General features: G+C 38.2%; 1 protein-coding gene across 3 annotated transcripts in view; it reads right to left on the bottom strand.

Moving 5' to 3' along the window:
- LOC147729175 (sodium-coupled monocarboxylate transporter 2-like) overlaps positions 1 to 19,788 on the bottom strand; it is a 278,703-nt gene that overhangs the window by 224,320 nt on the left and 34,595 nt on the right. The window contains exon 1 of one of the 3 annotated variants that reach the window (XM_086959487.1): positions 2,255 to 2,765. The exons of the other annotated variants lie outside the window; for them this stretch is intronic. Coding sequence (XP_086815613.1) covers positions 2,255 to 2,611 — 357 coding nt within the window. The 5' untranslated portion in view covers positions 2,612 to 2,765. Of the gene's footprint in view, positions 1 to 2,254; positions 2,766 to 19,788 lie in introns of those variants that run through there. 3 annotated transcript variants of the gene reach the window in all.

The following is a 19,788-nucleotide window of genomic DNA, read 5'->3' as shown; positions in this document are numbered from 1 at the left end:
TATTTGCTTATAAACGTTGATACATATAAACAATTACGTAATGAGTGCATGATGCTGAGCAGTCTACAGACAGTAACAGTAGATGGGAGACAGAAAACAGTTCCTCACTCCCTCTAAGAGAGAGCACCATCCAGGTCCGCAATGTTACAAATATACATTTGTTGAAGATCATATTAAAATCAATCATCATCTCCCACAGTAGGTCAGGTATTACAGAGTTTAAGGCTCTTTTCCCAATCATTCCATTACCAGATCCAGTACCTCCTCCTTCTATTCCTAACTCCAACCCGTAATATCGCAGCCATGAGGACCAAATCTTACAGAACTTCTGAGGACACCCCCTTGCAGCGTATGTCACTTTCTCTGCAACCCTATACAGATGCAGACTGTCTCTCCATTCCTGTAGTGTAGGGAGGTGGGATGCACCCCAGTAGCGAGCAATATCTCTTTTAGCTACAACCAGTCCCAGGTTACCCAGCAGCAGTTTATATCGTGGCAAACAGATAATTTTAAACCTACTTTTCACACGTTGTTGTCTATTAGTTAGGTCCTCTAGAGTGCAGCAATTCAAGCAGGTTAGAAGTTTTGGTCAAAATAAGGGCAAACTTTATCTGCTTGAATGAGAGTCGACACGCTGTCTTCACCAGCACTGAGACCATCATACGGTAGCAAGACAGACTGGCACACACACAGGCTGATTTTTGGTAGGCAGTGAACGTCCAAGCAATGAAGATGCCTTTAAAAATTTTGAATTATTCTGGTCACATTTGCTACAGTTCAAAGATCAAGGTCAGATGTCAGATCGATCAGAGATCAGGCTATGTCTTCTGACAAATTACTGTTTTTTAACACGAGGATTATTGGAGTTTACAAACTCCTCTCACTTTGCAGTCAGAGAAAGAAAAGTAAAGAGAGGTTATGTGCCAATCTTGCTGGGGTACAGGTGTTTGAAAGGAAAGGCTGTGTGATGCCTATTTTTGTAACACACAACAAAATGACGACCGCACGAACTACGAGACGCCGGTACCTTATTGGCGGCACTTACTGTTCTACTATCATTGAAAATTCAGACATTTGGCACATCTTTAATACATGATCTCCTTATTTATTGAAAACATTTTGAAACTCAAGTGTGAAGACCAATCTGAAGCTGTGCCATATAAAAATATTTAATTTAAGCCCTGAAGAAGTCCGTTCACGGACGAAACGCATTGGCTATTGGTTTTAATCTTCAACTGTGAATAAAAGAATTGCTTAAAGAAGAAATCTGACTTTGGATATTCTTGGGAGAACAATTGGAGTTTATATGACTATATGCATAAAAGCATTTACACTGTATTACTTATTGTTGAGGTGTGCAGGGTCATCTTGTGCAATTTGATTTGTAAAACAATTACTTTGTTTTCTAATTTTGGGATCTAGGGGATTGTATCCCAGACTTTCTGCACCCACACATATGTACACATTAGGAACTTGGTCACCAGTGCGGGCATAATAGCCTTAATCCCCTTCTATGGCTTGAATTATGTGCCAATCTTGCTGGGGTACAGGTGTTTGAAAGGAAAGGCTGTGTGATGTCTATTTTTGTAACACACAACAAAATGTAAATGGTTGTAAATGAACTGTTCACATTCAGTAGTTAGGAAAACAAAATTAAAGCACAATTTTTGTAAATTCTTATGTGTGAAGGAAACAACATTTTTTATTAGGATCAAAAAATCTAGACACTTTACTTGGTGGTGCACAAATGATAAATATTCTGTAAAACTAGATTTCCACGCATTTTCTTTAAAATGCTATGGCATACATATGCTAATAAAAGATTGTAATTATTAATGTTGTCACCCATCATTCTCTTCTGACTGTACCTAAAGCCTATGTTTGAAGACAGGGTGTAATCTATTGCCTCAGGCAGATGACGGAATACTATACCTCTGTTCTGTGTAATGAGTAGTATATTTCCAAGTTTTACCTGTCCCATCAGCTTTGAAGCCTTTTCACACTTGGTCATTCGAACAATAAATCACTTAAAATAGCAATGTATAAAATGCATCATCTGTTGGAGTAAGTTCACCCTGTGATGGGTATATATGGTAATTAATTTTATGCTGTCCTTTGACAGTAGCAAACTGATATAAAATGTTACTCTCTACATTCAAGGGCTGTCAAATGGCTACAGATACAAATATCAGGATATCTGGCTCACATACCTTTTCAGCACATCAATGTAGTAAGATATATTGTATTTCCTTACCTCATATGTACTGGTAATTCCAGACCTGTAGAACACTGGCACAAAGAGTTCTGATGTAAATATGATGACAAATGTATAGGACAAAAAGAAAATAATGTAAGGTGCCCCAAAGCGATAGACCTCTGAAGGTGTCCCCAAAACTGTAACCGCGGACATGAAGCTGGCAGTCAGGGAAAGAGCCACTGGGCCACATGTCAACTGCTTACCCCCCACTAGAAAATCACCAGTGGTTTTCTTCTTTCTCTCCTTGATAGCAAAAAATACTCCAATGCTGGCAGAAACCACGAGAAGAGCGGCGAAGATGACATAGTCCCAAACCACAAAGGATATTCTGGCCGGTGGTATGAAATTCGACATTTTGAATAACTTTTTTAAAATGATAGATCTTCCTAAATGCTAGAAAAACAGCCAAAAGAATGAGAACTGCAAGGGCAACGTGGAAAGGGTTTTAAAGTAAATCCAAAATGAACATGCAGTAGATGTGCTCCCCAATCAGCCAGCACATTTAAGAGAAACACTGAGATGTGTTCACGATATATCACTTTCAGGTGATGTGATATATTGACCAATAAATCATTCTCTTTTCTTGTAACCTTGTTTTATTATGCCCAGTTAAACATTTAGGCAGTTCATTGTGATTGTAGGTGTTGGAGTCTCATATGATTTAAAATGTAATTGCTTAGCTTCATAAGGTTCCTCAATCTGAACTATGCAGTAAAGAAGCCAAATCTTTTGAGTTAGCAGTTTTTACTTCAGTTCTTTATTATAGCCTTATAGCCCACTGTTGATGGCTATACCTGTTGTTAAAGGCCCTAAATCCAAGTTATAGGCCCGAGCTGCATGCAAGGGCCGATACCGAAGGAGAGGGCCTTTAACAACTGGAATGGCCTGAGGAATTAGGGCAAGGCTATGAAAACATTCCACCCACTGAGGATAGAAATCTTTCGAATACAAAGGGAGAAACATAAACACAAACATTGGAATGCTGGAGTGCTGGGCTTACAGCAGCCAATATAAGCCCAGAGCCACTCCATTGTCTTCAACGGAGCTCTCAACATTCAAATGTTTTAATAGCCATTCCTCAGGATTATCTGGAATTTATGGCGCTATATCATGAAAGAGTGGGCTCCTGCCGATCTAAGCTATGCACCTTTTTTATGAGACTGCTCTCTCTAAAGCAAAAGAATCACAGATGATGGAGGGAATGAAGAGCAAATCAAACATTCACCCCCAGTCAAAAGATATGGGTTAAATCCATTGTTTTGCTCACTGTGCCATCCCAGTTTAGACCCAGCCATATGCAAATCAGTCTTTACCCTGTTGCCCATGGGAACATGGGAACAGTCCAGCTACACTGCCAAGCCAGGTCCTCCCTCGACCGGAAACAAGCATTCTGGGACAGGTTTCGGGGCATCACCCCTCAGACAGGCTAGCTTGAATCCAGTGGCACAGTGAACTACGGCTTGGCATACCCAGCGCAGTTAGGGTGACAAAAGCAAAAGACACACAGATGATGGACAGAATGTATGACAGTGTTCTGCATTCTGTCCATCAATTGTTAATTTTGCATTGGTCACCCCGAGTGGGACGGGTATGCCTAGACTTGGGTCACTTGCTCTCCATGCCACTGGAGTCAAGCTATCCTGGCAGCTGAGGCGTGAAACTAAGAACCCAATCCTAGGATGCTTGTTTCAAGTCCACTAATATCAAAAAAGAGCTGGCTCTAATCAGTAAGGCTGAGCACTTAGAACAATATAACAAGGGAATATGCCTAAACTGATACAGTGCATTTTTTATATTAAAAATGAATAATTAGCTATTAAGTAGCAAATCTCTGGTCGAAATTAGTTGTTCTTTCGTTTGAGTCATTTATTGGTTTGACGACTATATCAGTTTAGGCATATTCCCTTGTTATATTGTTTCAGATCCAGGCATGACCAGGCCTAGCAGTTCGGACTGGACTGATTTGCATATAGCCGGGTTCAAATTGGAATGGCATGGGGAGCAAAAAAACGATGGATTTAGGCCCAGATCTCTGTACTGGGGTGAATGTGTGACATTGTTCTGCATTCTGTTCATCATTTGTTCTTTTTGCATCTCTCTCTAAAGCGCATAAATTTAACATGGAATTTATCCCTTAGTTCATGAGCTGCAGACTGCACAGGTTGCAAAGCAGCTACAAGCAATTTCCAGTCACTATTTCCAAGCTGTGCAATTACAAGATTAAATTATTAGTTAAATTATGCTCTTTGGACAGTGCCACACAGCTTGAATCCAGTGGCACAGTGTGGCGGGGTCCCACATCTAGGCATACCAAGCGCACTTGGCGCGAGAAAACACAGATGATGAACAGAATGTATTATATTGTTCTGCAATCTCTCCATCAATTGTTTGTTTTGCATTTGTCACCCCAAGTGGGAGGGGTATGCTCAGACGTGTGACCCGTGCTCTCCATGCCCCTGGAGTCAAGCTATCCAGCTGATGAGGGGTGAAACCCCAAAACCTGTCCTAGGATGCTTGTTTCCAGTCCAGGCAGGACCTGGCCTGGCAGTTCGGGCTGAACTGTTCCCATTGGGCGCAGGGTAAAGACTGATTTACATATGGCTGGGTTAAAACTGGAATGGCATTGGGAGATTTAGGCCCAGATCTTTGTACTGAGGTGAATGTATGACATTGTTCTATATTCTGTCCATCAATTGTTCTTTTTGCATCTCTCGCCAAAGCGCATGCATGTAACATGGAATTGATCTGTTAGTACATGAGCTGCAGACTGCACAGTTTGGAAAGTAGCTTCAAACAATTATCACTTGCTGTTTCCAAGCTGTGCACTAACAAGAATAAATTATTAGTTAAATGATGCTCTTTGGACAGTGCCTCACAGCTTGATTCCAGTGGCACAGTGAGCTCGGGACCCACATCTGGACACGCCCAGCGCACTTAGGGTAAGAAAGCAAAAGACACTCAGATGATGGACCGAATGTATGACATTGTACTGCATTCTGTCCATCAATTGTTCTTTTTGCATTTGTCACCGAAGTTGGATGAGTATGCCCAGATGTGGGTCCTGTGCTCTCCATGCCACTGGAGTCAAGCTATCCTGGCTGATGAGGGGTGAAACCATGAAAGTGGTCCTAGGATGCTTGCTTCCAGTCCAGGCAGGACCTGGCCTGGCAGTTTGGGCTGGACTGTTCCCATTGGGTGCAGGGTCAAGACTGATTTGCATACGGTTGGGTTCAAACTGGATTTGCATGGGGAGCAAATAAACGGGGTGAATGTATGACATTGTTTTGCATTCTCAATACACTTGGGGGCTAGAGGAGTTTGTAGGACCTGCGTGAGTCAACTCCCCACCAAATTAATGTCACAGAAAAAGAACCACGGGTCCGGATTAAATGAGGTTATTTTGCTGTCTGAATGTGCTCTGACATGCAAGATAGGGGGTTTCCCTTTACAGGACGGTTCCCCTCACACACCAGAGGTGTCATGCTTAATCATAGGAGTGCCTCCTCACATGAAAGACCTAGTCTTCGCGTGGGCTGCAACACCCTCTCTACGAGGGAGGAGCTCAGGGATGTTTTTATTGAGTCAGGCAGGTTGTACTAAACCACTATGTGAGACTGGTGTGTGTATAAAAAGGTGCAGGGATGTGATGTGAAAGTTTAAAACTGGTTGTGACTTATTCAGCTACCCGGAGTCAGGATTAAAAACTGTGAAAAGCTGATAACACAAGTGCTGACTTCAGAGACAAATGTGTAGATCACTAGACCAACATGTTTTGGCCAGAAAGGCCTAAAATAGTGTTCCGGCATTCTTCTGGGTCAGTTGTTAAAAAAAACATGAAAAACACGTGAATAAATCAAGAGTATGATACTATACCACACTGGACGTGTGCGGATCACCTGGAAGAATCCACAAACTTGTGGTTTTGGTGCCCATACCACATGGCTAATATGCCAGGACAGACATAGTGAATTCCGCAACTTACTGCTGTTGTATCAGTACATACTGAACAGTCAATAATACTGGTTCAGTATCATACTCTTGATTTACTCACTATAACGTCCTGAAACGTATTTTTTTTTCAGTGAATTTCAAAGGTTTTTTAAATGCTAATTTCTAACTATAATGTCTCTGAAACCTATGGTTTTTTCAGTGAATTGCAAAGGTTTTTTAAATGCTAACTTTTAAGTGCAATAGTAGTTATATCTATTTTTTGTACTGAATTTCTACAGTTTTTTAAACTGTTTATTTATAAATATTTTTTTATTAAACAACATTATATATTTTTCTGAAAACTGCAAAACAAAATTAAAATAAGTACATTTAAAACTGAAATATTTTTAAATATTTAGTTTTTAAAAAAAATATATATTTATATTTATATAATTTTCTTATTTCATTATTTTTTCAAAATTTTTTGGGGAGTTGCGCACCCAAAGCGTACCTATAGCTGAGGGTCTGTGTATTCTAGCTGCCATTTTGGAAAAAGTCATGAAGGATCCGCGAATGTCGAGCGACAAGTGGGTGTTTTTTTTTCAGTTACGTCATATACGTACAATGTTACGTAGTTTGAGCGACCGGTATGCGACAGGTCCGCGACTCTTGCTCCAGCGCATTCGCGACACATGCGTATTATGCTACGCGACTACTTCCGGCACAAAAACAATCACTAAAGGCATTTTCCTCCTTCAATGTGTGCTGTGGAATGCAGCATGCATTGAAAGAGGAAAAACAAGGAGAAATAAAAACATTTCTCCGTGTTGTGCCTCGCTACACCACCTCTAGGGTGGTGCACCATTCACACGTATCTACAGATTTAGACTTTCTCGTAAGTCTTGAGATGCGTTATTCCATGGGTGTTGTGTGGGAACATACACAGCAACACCCATGTAACGCTGCTTTAACGCAAAGTGCTGCGTTTGAATGGGTCATATTTTCAAGGAGAGGAAAAGCCACACAGGGTGGCTTTTCCTCTCCTTGTAAATATGGAGGAGTCCCCAGCACCATCACTATGTTACAAAAAGTGACGTACTGGTGGTGAGGGGGCTTGTAAATCTGCTCTATAAGTGCTTAGGTATTGGCAGAGTGATACAATAAGAACATAGTGCTGGATGGCTGATTGACGAACTGCATGAGACTGACAGGCGGTATCCTAGGCTGCATGAGTACTACTTCAGTATTTAGTGTAGTGTACCAATAGTATGTATCTGCTTAGAGGTTTGGAGGGATTGTGCACAGAATATTGTACGTGTACTTGTGTTGGTGCCTAGGTCATTCTATAAGAACATCACTAGAAACTAGAACGATGACAGTGCTGCAAACAGAGTGCTCAGTTAATTTATAAGTGCTTAGGTATTGTCTCAATGCTGAGTCATTCTGCAAGTGTATAGACAGTGACTGGGTTCCTAGAGTGCTAGTAGTTGACCGCAGGATAAGTTTATAAGCGCTTGTGTTTCAGCACAGTGATTAGATAAGGACATGTTTCTGTCAGGATGATTGCAGGAGTAGACACAGACTCAGTGTAATTCCGGATAAGCATGACTATTACCTGGACCTTTGCAGGACTGACTCAGTAGGCTGCAAGGGTTAAGGGACCACATACATTGTGCACATTTGACAGTACCACTGCTTGTCTCAATGCCTTAGTCATTCTGCAACTGCATAGACAGTGACTTGGTTCCTAGCGTGCTCGTAGTTGACAGCAAGATATGTTTAAAAGCACTTATGTTTCAGCAGAGAGATTAGATAAGGACATGCTTCTGTAAGGATGATTGTAGGAGTGGACACAGACTCACAGTGTGATTCCATACAAGCAAGACTATTACCTGGACTTTTGCAGGACTCACTCAGTAGTCTGCAAGGGGTTAAGGGGCTGCATGCGTTGTGCACATTTCACTGTACCACTGCTTTTCTCAATGCTTAAGTCATTCTGCAAGGTCATAGACAGTGATTTGGTTCTTAGAATGCTAGTAGTTGACAGCATGATAGGTTTATAAGTGTTTATGTTTCAGCAGAGTGATTGGATAAGAATATGCTTTGTTGGGATGATTGTAGGAGTGGACACAGACTCACAGTGTGATTCCAGACAAGCATGACTGTTACCTGGACTTTTGCAGGACTGACTCAGTAGTCTGCAAGGATTAAGGGACCACATACATTGGGCACATTTCACTGTACCACTGCTTGTCTCAATGTCTGAGTCATTCTGCAAATGCATAGACAGTGACTGGGTACCTAGAGTGCTAGTAGTTGACAGCAGGATACGTTTATAAGCGCTTATGTTTCAGCAGAGAGATTAGATAAAGACATGCTTCTGTCAGGATGATTATAGGAGTGGACACAGACTCACATTGTGACTCCAGACAAGAATGACTATTACCTGGACTTTTGCAGGACGTACTCAGTAGTCTGCAAGGGGTTAAGGCACCGCATACATTGTGCACATTTGACTGTACCACTGCTTGTCTCAATGCCTGTGTCATTCTGCAAGTGCAGAGACAGTGACTGGGTTCCTAGAGTGCTAGGATTTGACAGCAGGTTAAGTTTATAAGCGCTTATGTTTCAGCAGAGTGATTAGATAAGGACATTCTTTTGTCAGGATGATTGTAGGAGTGGACACAGACTCACAGTGTGGTTGCAGACAAGCATGACTATTACCTGCACTTTTGCAGGATTGACTCAGTAGTCTGCAAGGCGTTAAGGGACTGCATACTGCATACATTGTGCACATTTGACTGTACCACTGCTTGTCTCAATGCCTGAGTCATTCTGCAAGTGCATAGATAGTGACTGAGTTCCTAGAGTTTCAGCAGAGTGATTAGATAAGGACATGCTTCTGTCAGGATGATTGTCGGAGTGGACACAGACTCACAGTGTGATTCCAGACAAGCATTATTATTACCGGGCCTTTTGCAGGACTGACTCAGTAGTCTGCAAGGGGTTAAGGGACCACATATATTGTGCACATTTGACTGTTCCACTTCTTGTCCCAATGCCTGAGTCATTCTGCAAGTGCATAGGCAGTGACTGGGTTCCTAGAGTGCTAGTAGTTGACAGCAGGATACGTTTATAAGCACTTATGTTTCAGCAGAGTGATTAGATAAGGACATGCTTCTGTCAGGATGATTGAGGAGTGGACAGAGCTGCTTTAGAGCCATACAACAGGTCAGCAGAGCTGGTTTAAACCCAGAGAACCAGGTCAGTAGAGCTGCTGTAGAGTCAGAGACCCAGGTCAGCAGAGCTGCTGTAGAGCCAGAGAACCAGGTCAGCAGAGCTGTTGTAGAGCCAGAGAACGGGGTCAGCAAAGCTGCTCTAGAGCCTAAGATCCAGGTTAGCAGAGCTGCTCTAGAACCATAGACCCAGGTCAGCAGAGCTGCTCTAGAGGCCGAGAATCAGGTCAGCAGAGCTGTTGTAGAGCCAGAGAAACCAGGTCAGCACAGCTGCTCTAGAGCCAGAGAACTAGGTATGCAGAGCTGCTTTAGAGCCAGAGAAACCAGTTCAGAAAAGCTGATCTAGAGCCAGAGAACCAGGTAAGCAGAGCTGCTGTAGAGCCAGAGAAACCAGGTTAGCAGAGCTGCTTTAGAGGGAGAGAACCAGGTCAGCAGAGCTCCTTTAGAGCCAGAGAACCAGGCCAGCAGAGCTACTTTAGAGCCAGAGAAACCAGGTCAGCAGAGCTGCTCTAGAGTCAGAGAACGAGGTATGCAGAGCTGCTTTAGAGCCATAGAACCAGGTCAGCAGAGCTGCTTTAGAGCCAGAGAACCAGGTCAGCAAAGCTGTTCTAGAGCATAAGAACCAGGTCAGCAGAGCTGCTTTAGAGCCAGAGAACCAGGTCAGCAGAGCTGATGTAGAGCCAAAGAGACCAGGTCAGTAGAGCTGCTTTCGAGGGAGGGAACCAGGTCAGCAGAGCTGCTCTAGAGAGAGAGAACCAGGTCAGCAGAGTTGCTTTAGAGCCAGAGAACCATGTCAGCAGAACTGCTTTAGAGCCATACAACAGGGTCAGCAGAGCTGCTTTAGAGCCAGAGAACCAGGTCAGCAGAGCTGTTGTAGAGCCAGAGAACCATATCAGCAGAGCTGCTCTATAGCCTAAGAACTAGGTCAGCAGAGCTGCTCTAGAGCCACAGAACCAGGTCAGCAGACCTGCCGTAGAGCCAGAGAAATCAGGTCAGGAGAGCTGTTTTAGAGGGAGAGAACCAGGTCAGCAGAGCTGCTTTAGAGCCAGAGAAAGAAGGTCAGCAGAGTTGCTCTAGCTGACACTGACTGACTGACACCGACTGAATGACACTGACTGATTGACACTGACTGACACTGATTGACTGACACTGACTGACTGACACTGACTGACTGACACTGATTGACTGACACTGACTGACTGACACTGACTGACACTGATTGACAGACACTGACTGGCTAACACTGACTGACACTGATTGACTGAGACTGAATGACACTGATTGACTGACTGACACTGACTGACACTGACTGACCACTCTCTACTACTCTACTACTCACTCTCTACTACTCACTCTCTACTACTCTATTATCCATTCTCTACTACTCACTCGCTACTACTTCTTTACTACTCTCTACTGCTCACTCTCTACTACTACTCTCTACTACTATCTCTCTACTACTCACTCTTTACTACTCTACTTTTCTCTCTCTACTACTCGACTACTCACTCTTTACTACTACTACTATCTCTCTACTACTCCACTATTTACTCTCTACTACTCTCTACTACTCACTCTCTACTACTCACTATACTAATCACTATCTACTACTCTCTACTACTCTACTCACTCTCTACTACTCACTCTCTACTACTTACTCTACTACTCTCTACTACTCACTCTCTACTCTCTATTACTCACTCTCTACGCTCTACCTCTCTACCTCTCTCTACTACTCTCTACCACCCTACCTCTCTACCTCTACCTCTCTACCTCTACCTCTCTACCTCCAATCCTCTAACTCTACACCTCTAGCCTCTCTACCTCTCTCTACACGCACACATATGCACATATATATGCATATATATGCATTTATATATATGTATGTGTATTACCTACTGGCGGTCGCCAGTAGGTATATATAGTTAGGACGGTATACCATAGGAAATCCCCAACATTCTATTGGGAATAACTTTGGCCCTGGTTGATGAATTTTCACAAATTTCTCAAAGAAGATGGCTCGCTCCGCTCCGCTCCTTCCCTGAAAGTTTGGGGGGGATTCATCAAGTGGGGGCTGAGAAAAAAGGGGGGTCCCAAAACGTGTTTTACCCATGTTAATTTCCATAGGACCTTTAGACTCAGCTACAGCTTGAACTGCTGAAGGGAATTACACCAAACTTGTCAAAATGGTAGTGTCTGGTATGCAGATCACGCTTTTGGTAAAATTGTGTAAATCCCTCCAGTGGTTCCTGAGAAAATTAGAAGAGAAATCAAAGAGAAATCAATTATATATCTATAAGCGCGAACGCGTGCGCGCACCCCGCGATTTTTCGCAATTTTTTTTTTTTGGGGGGGGGCTTGGGGGCGGGACCTGGGGGGCTTCTCTCTTTCATTTTATTGTTTTTAATGTGATTTCGAGGGTGCCCACCCCTCGTTTTGCCCCCGAGATCACCGCCGCCGCCCGAGCTGCCTTAAGATGGCCGCCGCCTGGTTGTGGGCATGGCCGGGAGGACGTGGTTTCCGCTTCCCCCTGCCTGGGGGAAGCCTTTGCTGTGTAAAGGTTTCTTCACACACAGGCACGAAAAATCACGCACACATAAACGAGAAAGCACACATACAGATAGGCACACAAAGGACCAGACACAGGCACAGGTACACGCACATACAGAAACATGCACATTCGCGCAGAGTACACACACAGAAACACAGCCCTACACAAAGACTCGCTTACAGCCACGCGCACATAACCCCACGTTCGCACATACGCACACACGCTCTTCCATTCACATACTCATACACACACACATTTATTTCGGCTCAAGAAGGAATGTCAGTTTGAGAAATTGAAAACGCGGGTTATTTAACCATTAACAACAAATGAATATTCGAGCTGTTTCTTACTGTATATTCGCAGTAAGAGTTTTCCGTTTGCGCTCCAAATCTTACATTTGTTAGGTGCACATTGTTGTTGGCGTTTCTGTGCACCTAAATATATTCGGATTCGGAGCACTGTGTCCGTGCACTAAGAGTCCACAGGGGCACTCGGTGGCCTCACAGTTCGCATCCTGTCAGCCAATGAGCTTGAAAAAAAAATCTAATTGGACCAAGTTATCAGCCAATCAGAGACAACATACACATTACTAGCAATTGCTCAAAGCCATATTTATAAAAAAATGTCGGCCTTCTCATCAACTAAAGGAACGTTATGAAACAGCGTGTACCAGTTTCAAGCAGGTCACAGTATCTTCTGCTATTTGGACCTTGGGTCTGCCTTTATTCTTCAGTCTTTTAAACGGGCGTAGATTTTAAAGCACCAAGGAAAGCCCTCATTTAAAATGTTCTTGGAAACAGATATACCATCCCGACAGCACCGAAGTCAACTTATCCCTGCGGTGCCAGACTGTAAGTGGGTCTTGAATGCGGCAGAATTTGGCATTTTTAAATGTCTGTCCTAATCAAAGTACTGTTGAAATATTTTCTGTAAACTGTTTTAGCTTTTGATGAAGGTGGATCATACTGTTAACAATTCGTTTCACAATCCGTTTCAGTTAGCAGCTAAAACACTGCATTAATGACATTGGTATTTAAATATTCATATCAACTTTATTAAAAAAAAAAATATTTTATGAAAGAGGAGTAAACTGTTCATGATTCTTTTTTCGGTTCTTTTTACCGTTAGCAACGAAAACACTGCATTCATGGCATTGGTATTTAACTATTTACCGTATAACCCTTATTAAAAATGAAAATATGTTGATATATATATATATATATATATATATATATATATATATATATATATATATATATATATAAAACATAACAGTCGAATGTTGTCCAATATTGCCACCAAGGTGTTCTAGTGACTTCACAACCCAAGAGGCCAAAGGCAGAGTGTTTTGTAAATGTCAACAGAACTCATATACGGCATTATAAGACCATGTTACCCGTTACCTATTTTGTATTTTTATATAACATTCTTTTTGGGGTATTTAACTTAAACTCTGTTTCTTTAAATTGCAGCTACCACTTAGGCACCAATTGCTGAAAAAACCATAGGTTTCTGCCCTTATATATCTATATATTAGCATTTAAAAAACCAATGAAATTCACTGAAAAAACCATAGGTTATACACTATATATAGTTAGGAATTATCCTTTAAAAAACCAATGAAATTCACAAAAAAAACCATAGGTTTTAGACCTTATATAGTTAGGAATTAACATATAAAAAACCATTGAAATTCCTCCTATATAGTTAGCTGGACATTTTATTGACATAAAACCCAATGAAATTCCATATATAGTTAGTTGCAATAACTATATATCGCGCACCCGCAATCCACTGCTGATGATGTCACATATTACATCATTCATGACATGAGGATCATTTATTTGAATCACTGACAGAATTTCGATTTCTCAAAAATCGACCTACTATAACATCGAGTCTCAAATATCGATAGCACTAATATCGACACCCTATACTTAACAGGAAAACGACAATAATATCGAGCAAACTATATCGATGCTCAAAAATATCGTCTACAGAAATATCGTCAACATTATTTTCGAATACCATAATATCGACACTCAATACTACATATAACACACTACAATAATATCGAATACTAAAATATCGATAGCATTATTTTCGTCAATATCAAAATATCGATAGCTAAATAAGACACAATTTTTTATATATAACACCAATAAATCTATTCTCTAAGTAATACACACATTTCAAATGACTACACGAATGTATTTTCTATTTATTAAGTAACATTTAGTGTACAAAATTGTGTTTTCGCAAACTGACGATATTTGTATATAAACTCTTTGTAAACATACTTTTTTAATACTTAGTATTCATTTTACATATTCTTTATTTATTACAAGAGTTTTTTATTACATAAATATATCATTTCAATTCCTCAACATAAACTATATAAGAAGATATATCTTAAATGTTTAACTTAAAAAAAATTCAAACTAACCAATAGTAACTCGTCTTTACATATCTGACCAATCAGATAGCAAACTTAATTACAGATAGACTATATAAACCAGTCACAAACAGCCATACAAGTTGCAGGAAATATTCTTCGTGACCACATACTGCCAATTTTGGGAGCACCATCTATATTCTTCTCTGCAAGAAAATTCGTCCTGAAACTACAAGTAAGTAATCATATAGCTCAGTTAATAAATTCTAATGTTTTTTTGCTATTACTTATAGACCAAGATTTGTAACCTAATTTGTTGTTTCTTTATGTACTTTGCCTTTAAACAGACTCTACAAACAAATCAAGTTATACTTCAACTTCAAGATACTGGACACTTTAAATTAAAAAAAGGTATCTACATATGTTTAGTATTTACTTAACGTTATTTGACAATTATTGTCCTAATTTCAAACTCTCTACTTTGTTTCTTAGCCTGTAACTCTTAATACATATTGTGAAGCCAGAATGTTTTGGGGAAAAAACGTTACAATGCTGTGTAAAAAATGTTTTCTTCCTGTTCTTAAATATGTTTCTTGTGCTTTTACTCATAATACATGTGTCATCCCAGGTTCTTTTCAGCAAATAAGTAACAATGCTTTATAACAAATGTGTATTGTTTATAGAACATATAAACGCATTGGTAATTTTCATAAACTTTCTCTCTAAACAGAACTTAAAAAGGTACAGAAAAGAGATAATTCACATCAAAGAACAAACATTCTGCTACTACTATAATTCTCTTGGTAAGTTCATAAATAAAACATAACAAGTCTTTATAAACTCTATAGAATGTACTAGAACTAAAAATGACTCTTTTTATGCTTCTGTTAGTATAATCTTGGAAATGTCTCTTTTAAAATCCTAATAAACAAAACTATTTTTAGAAACGTTATAAACTACAAAAAATGTTACCAAAAAACAACTTGTAACTTTTCCTATAACATACTTAATTATTTTTCAACAGACCGTGGCAATAGAACGACAACATCGAACTGAACAAGCATCTACTTTCGATAAATAGAACATTACTACTGGCAAGTAAATTACTAGAAGAGTACTAGCTTTATTTAAAATCTTTTATACATTTCTGATTTTATTAATATTTGTATATTACCTTTTCTAGATACCAGAACTCAAGAATGACTGACGATGCAACATTTATTACATCTCAGAAAGGCAAATTTTTGTTATGCTATATGGGCTACATTTATACTCAGGAGAAACAAAAAGACCTTAAAGTGAATTGGAAGTGTACAAAATATTACTCCAATAAATGCTATGGCCGTGCTACAACAAGGGAAACTAGTGTTATTAATACCACTGAACATAATCACCCACCAAACATCTCGGAAATAGAAGTGAGATCCACTCTTGAGAATATCAAAGAATTAAGTACCAGATCAGAACTACCTACCAACGTAATTCTGAAAGAATTACTACCTAAAGTTCCCAAAGAAGCAAGAGGTCAGCTACCATCTATTGCTTCCATTAAAAGAACAATAGCAAGAACAAAAAAAGCAAGTAGACCCAATATACCAACTCCTAGAACTTTTGAAGAAGTCATAATTCCGCCAGAGCTTGTAATCACCCATAATGACGAGCCATTTATTTTTTATGATAATCATAGCAAGGACAAAAGAATAATCATGTTTGCAACTAATAACAATATTAAAAAATTAACTGAAAGTGCTACTTGGATGATGGATGGAACTTTTTCTATATGCCCAAAACCTTTCTACCAGTTATACACAATTCATGGGCAATATCATAATACCTGTATCCCCTTCATATATTGTTTATTACCAAACAAACAAGCCACAACTTACTCAGAAATCTTACAAAAAATAAAAGAACAAACTTCTGGCTACTTCCCAATGAAAATCATCATAGACTTCGAACAAGCTATGATTAATTCTATTTTGAAAACTTACCCACACACATCCATTCAAGGATGTTATTTTCATTTCAATCAATGTCTCTGGAGACATTTACAAAAATCTGCCCTTAGTGTTGAGTATGCAACAAATATAACTTTTGCATGCCAAATCAAACATCTCATTGCTCTGGCATATGTACCAGTAACTGATGTGGCCGAACATTACAATCTGTTAATAGAAAGTCCTTTCTACACCCAAAATGAGCAAAGACTCGCCCCACTTTTAGATTACTTTGAGGACAACTGGGTAGGAAGACTACATAGGTCAGGCCACAGACGCCAGCCAAAATTTGCAATTCCCTGGTGGAATGTATATCTACCAACGCTCAACCAAGAGGCAAAAACGAACAATGCTGTTGAAGGTTGGCACAATGCCTTCCTCTCTTCTACTGGACGTACAACACCCACATTACACAAGCTAGTCACAGCTATACAAAAAGAACAAAGCTTTCAGGAACTACGTATGCAGCAATCTGTCATACAACTGAAACCAAAAATCTCTAGACAAACTGCTCAAATGTATCTATATCTTCAACAGCAAGTCCAACTATATCCTACAACAAGAGGACTGGAATATCTAAAAATGATAGCCAAAACCTTGAACTAATTGCAATAAATAAATCAATTGATAAAGATCAAACAATATCCTTAATCTAATGAAACACATATTTTAATATAATAAAAAAATATTTATTTAGTCTAATTTATTTTTTAACACTATTATAAAAAGACTAAATAAATATATTATTATATCACAATATTTGTTTTTAAATACTGTTTCCATACAAAGAAAATAACATAAATTAATAACTTACCTTTAAATAGAACTCCATAAAGATTAATCCTTTACCGACAATACAATGTGTAAATGTCAAAGACTTAATCCAACAAATCATTAATTATGTTTCAAATAACTCTGCTAAAATTATCCATCATCCAAATAAAACGACAATTTAAATGCCATTTAAACTGACGACTGTTATCTTAAACTGTGAAAAATAATTCACAGAACTCAAAATATAAAGGAAGAATGTAAATCATCTCTGTTCTAACAACTGAAACACACTTCCTTTCCCTAAAAAAAAAAAATAGGAAACGGAAATAGCTGTTTCAAAATACGAGAAAAAAAAAGCTAAACAATCCCACCGACATAACACTAACGAGTATCCCATAATATATAAACATACATTCCTATTTTTTTTTTAAATTAAATTATACCACATACTCATTAACTCCAACTATTTTAAATGGCTCAAAAAGTCGTGAACGAAAATACGTATTGAGTCCACTCCATTATATGTAAATAGTCATACTTTAATTACCAACCCCAAAATAACAAATTACTACCTTTAATTTTGAGTTACAATACTTTAAAAAGATAAAAGTAGAATCGTACCTACTCAAAAGTGAAGCTGCTTCCAACCGCGACTTTCCCTTTCCCAAAATAACGCAAAAAGACAAAGAGTGGTTACAAAATAAAAGAACCAAAATATATGTAACTGTGAAAAGTACTACTATAAATGTCCATTATTGTTATATATATGGATCGAAATTATGTCTAATGTACAAAAATAGTGTAGTATATTGTGAATAGAAAATATTTTTGCCTGTATATTTATTATATTTTACATACTTTTAATATTTATTACATTAAGTATGAAAATATATAAATATTTAATGTAATATTTATTAAAAATATTATATAACTAAATGTGTAATATTGTATTTGTTTATCAGATTTACTTGTTTACAATATGACTAATATGTGAAAATTGTTATTATTAAAACGTATTTATTAATAATAATAATCATACATAACAATATTGTATTGTTAAAAGATTCATTGATGATGATGTACATGTTCTAATTACGATCTTTATATTATATTATACATTTAAAAGTGTTCATATGTTAATATCATCATCAGTATATCATTATATTTTTTAAAATTTAGTGACTTATGTTTTTCATTACACATGTTTAATGTTTTATTAAAAAAACATTTTTTTTATTATGTATGTATAATATCATACATTGCATTATGTGAACTAACCATTTTTTCTCTACAAATTAAAAGTACTTCTCAAGAAAACTACTCTAAAATGTGATTATTAAAAGAACATTGTCCTACTTTTTTTTATATTGATACCAAACATAGCTTGATAAAATGTATATGTGATTGTATTTTTCAAGTGTTGAATAAAAATATTTACAGTAAAGAAAACTGGTGTCATTATTTTGTATTACCTATGACAAAATCATTTTTATGTATTTTTGCAAATGTATTATAACTGTAATGTTCTATCTATTTCTATATACCACATGTAATTAGAGTACATACTATACACTGAACTTATAACAATTATTATTCATACACCCATATACATATAATATCAATATTTGAAAGACACATAATTCCGACTCCAATCACCATTTACTTTAGGTAATTGCTTCTCAAAAAACGTTAATAATTTACTATTACAACTGCAACCACCATTTAATTAGGGTAAGTGCAGGACACAGAACATATAGAATTTACTCTTCCAACTCCAATTAACAATTAATTTAAGTAACTGCAGGACATTAATTTATAATAAATTACTATAGTAAATCAAATGTTAAAAAATGATTAATGTAATATAATTAAATAAAATTTCATATAATAAATTTAATTTAAATTGAATCTTAATTTATGTTTTCCCTGTACCCCTATAACTAAAAACTAAACAAGAATCCCAAAATACCCCTTTACCCACAAACTAAAAACTGACCCTGAAACCTAAAAATACCCCTTTACCCACAAACTAAAAACTGACCCTGAAACCTAAAAATACCCCTTTACCCACAAACTAAAAACTGACCCTGAAACCTCACAAAACCCCTTTACCCACAAAATAAAAACTGACCCTGAAACCTTACAAAACCCCTTTACCAACAAACTAAAAACTGACCCAGAAACCTTACAAAACCCCTTCACCCACAAACTAAAAACTGACTCTGAAACCTTACAAAACCCCTTCACCCACAAACTAAAAACTGACACTGAAACCTAAAAATACCCCTTTACCCACAAACTAAAAACTGACCCTGAAACCTAAAAATACCCCTTTACCCACAAACTAAAAACTGACCCTGAAACCTAAAAATACCCCTTTACCCACAAACTAAAAAATGACCCTGAAACCTTAAAAAACCCCTTCACCCACAAACTAAAAACTGACCCTGAAACCTTACAAAACCCCTTCACCCACAAACTAAAAACTGACCCTGAAACCTAAAAATACCCCTTTACCCACAAACTAAAAACTGACCCTGAAACCTAAAAATACCCCTTTACCCACAAACTAAAAACTGACCCAGAAACCTTAAAAAACTCCTTCACCCACAAACTAAAAACTGACCCTGAAACTTAAAAATACCCCT

Source organism: Lissotriton vulgaris, chromosome 2_2 (assembly GCF_964263255.1).
Source record: "Lissotriton vulgaris chromosome 2_2, aLisVul1.2, whole genome shotgun sequence".
NCBI classification, from domain to species: domain Eukaryota; kingdom Metazoa; phylum Chordata; class Amphibia; order Caudata; family Salamandridae; genus Lissotriton; species Lissotriton vulgaris.
This window is presented reverse-complemented; position numbering and strand designations above follow the sequence as displayed.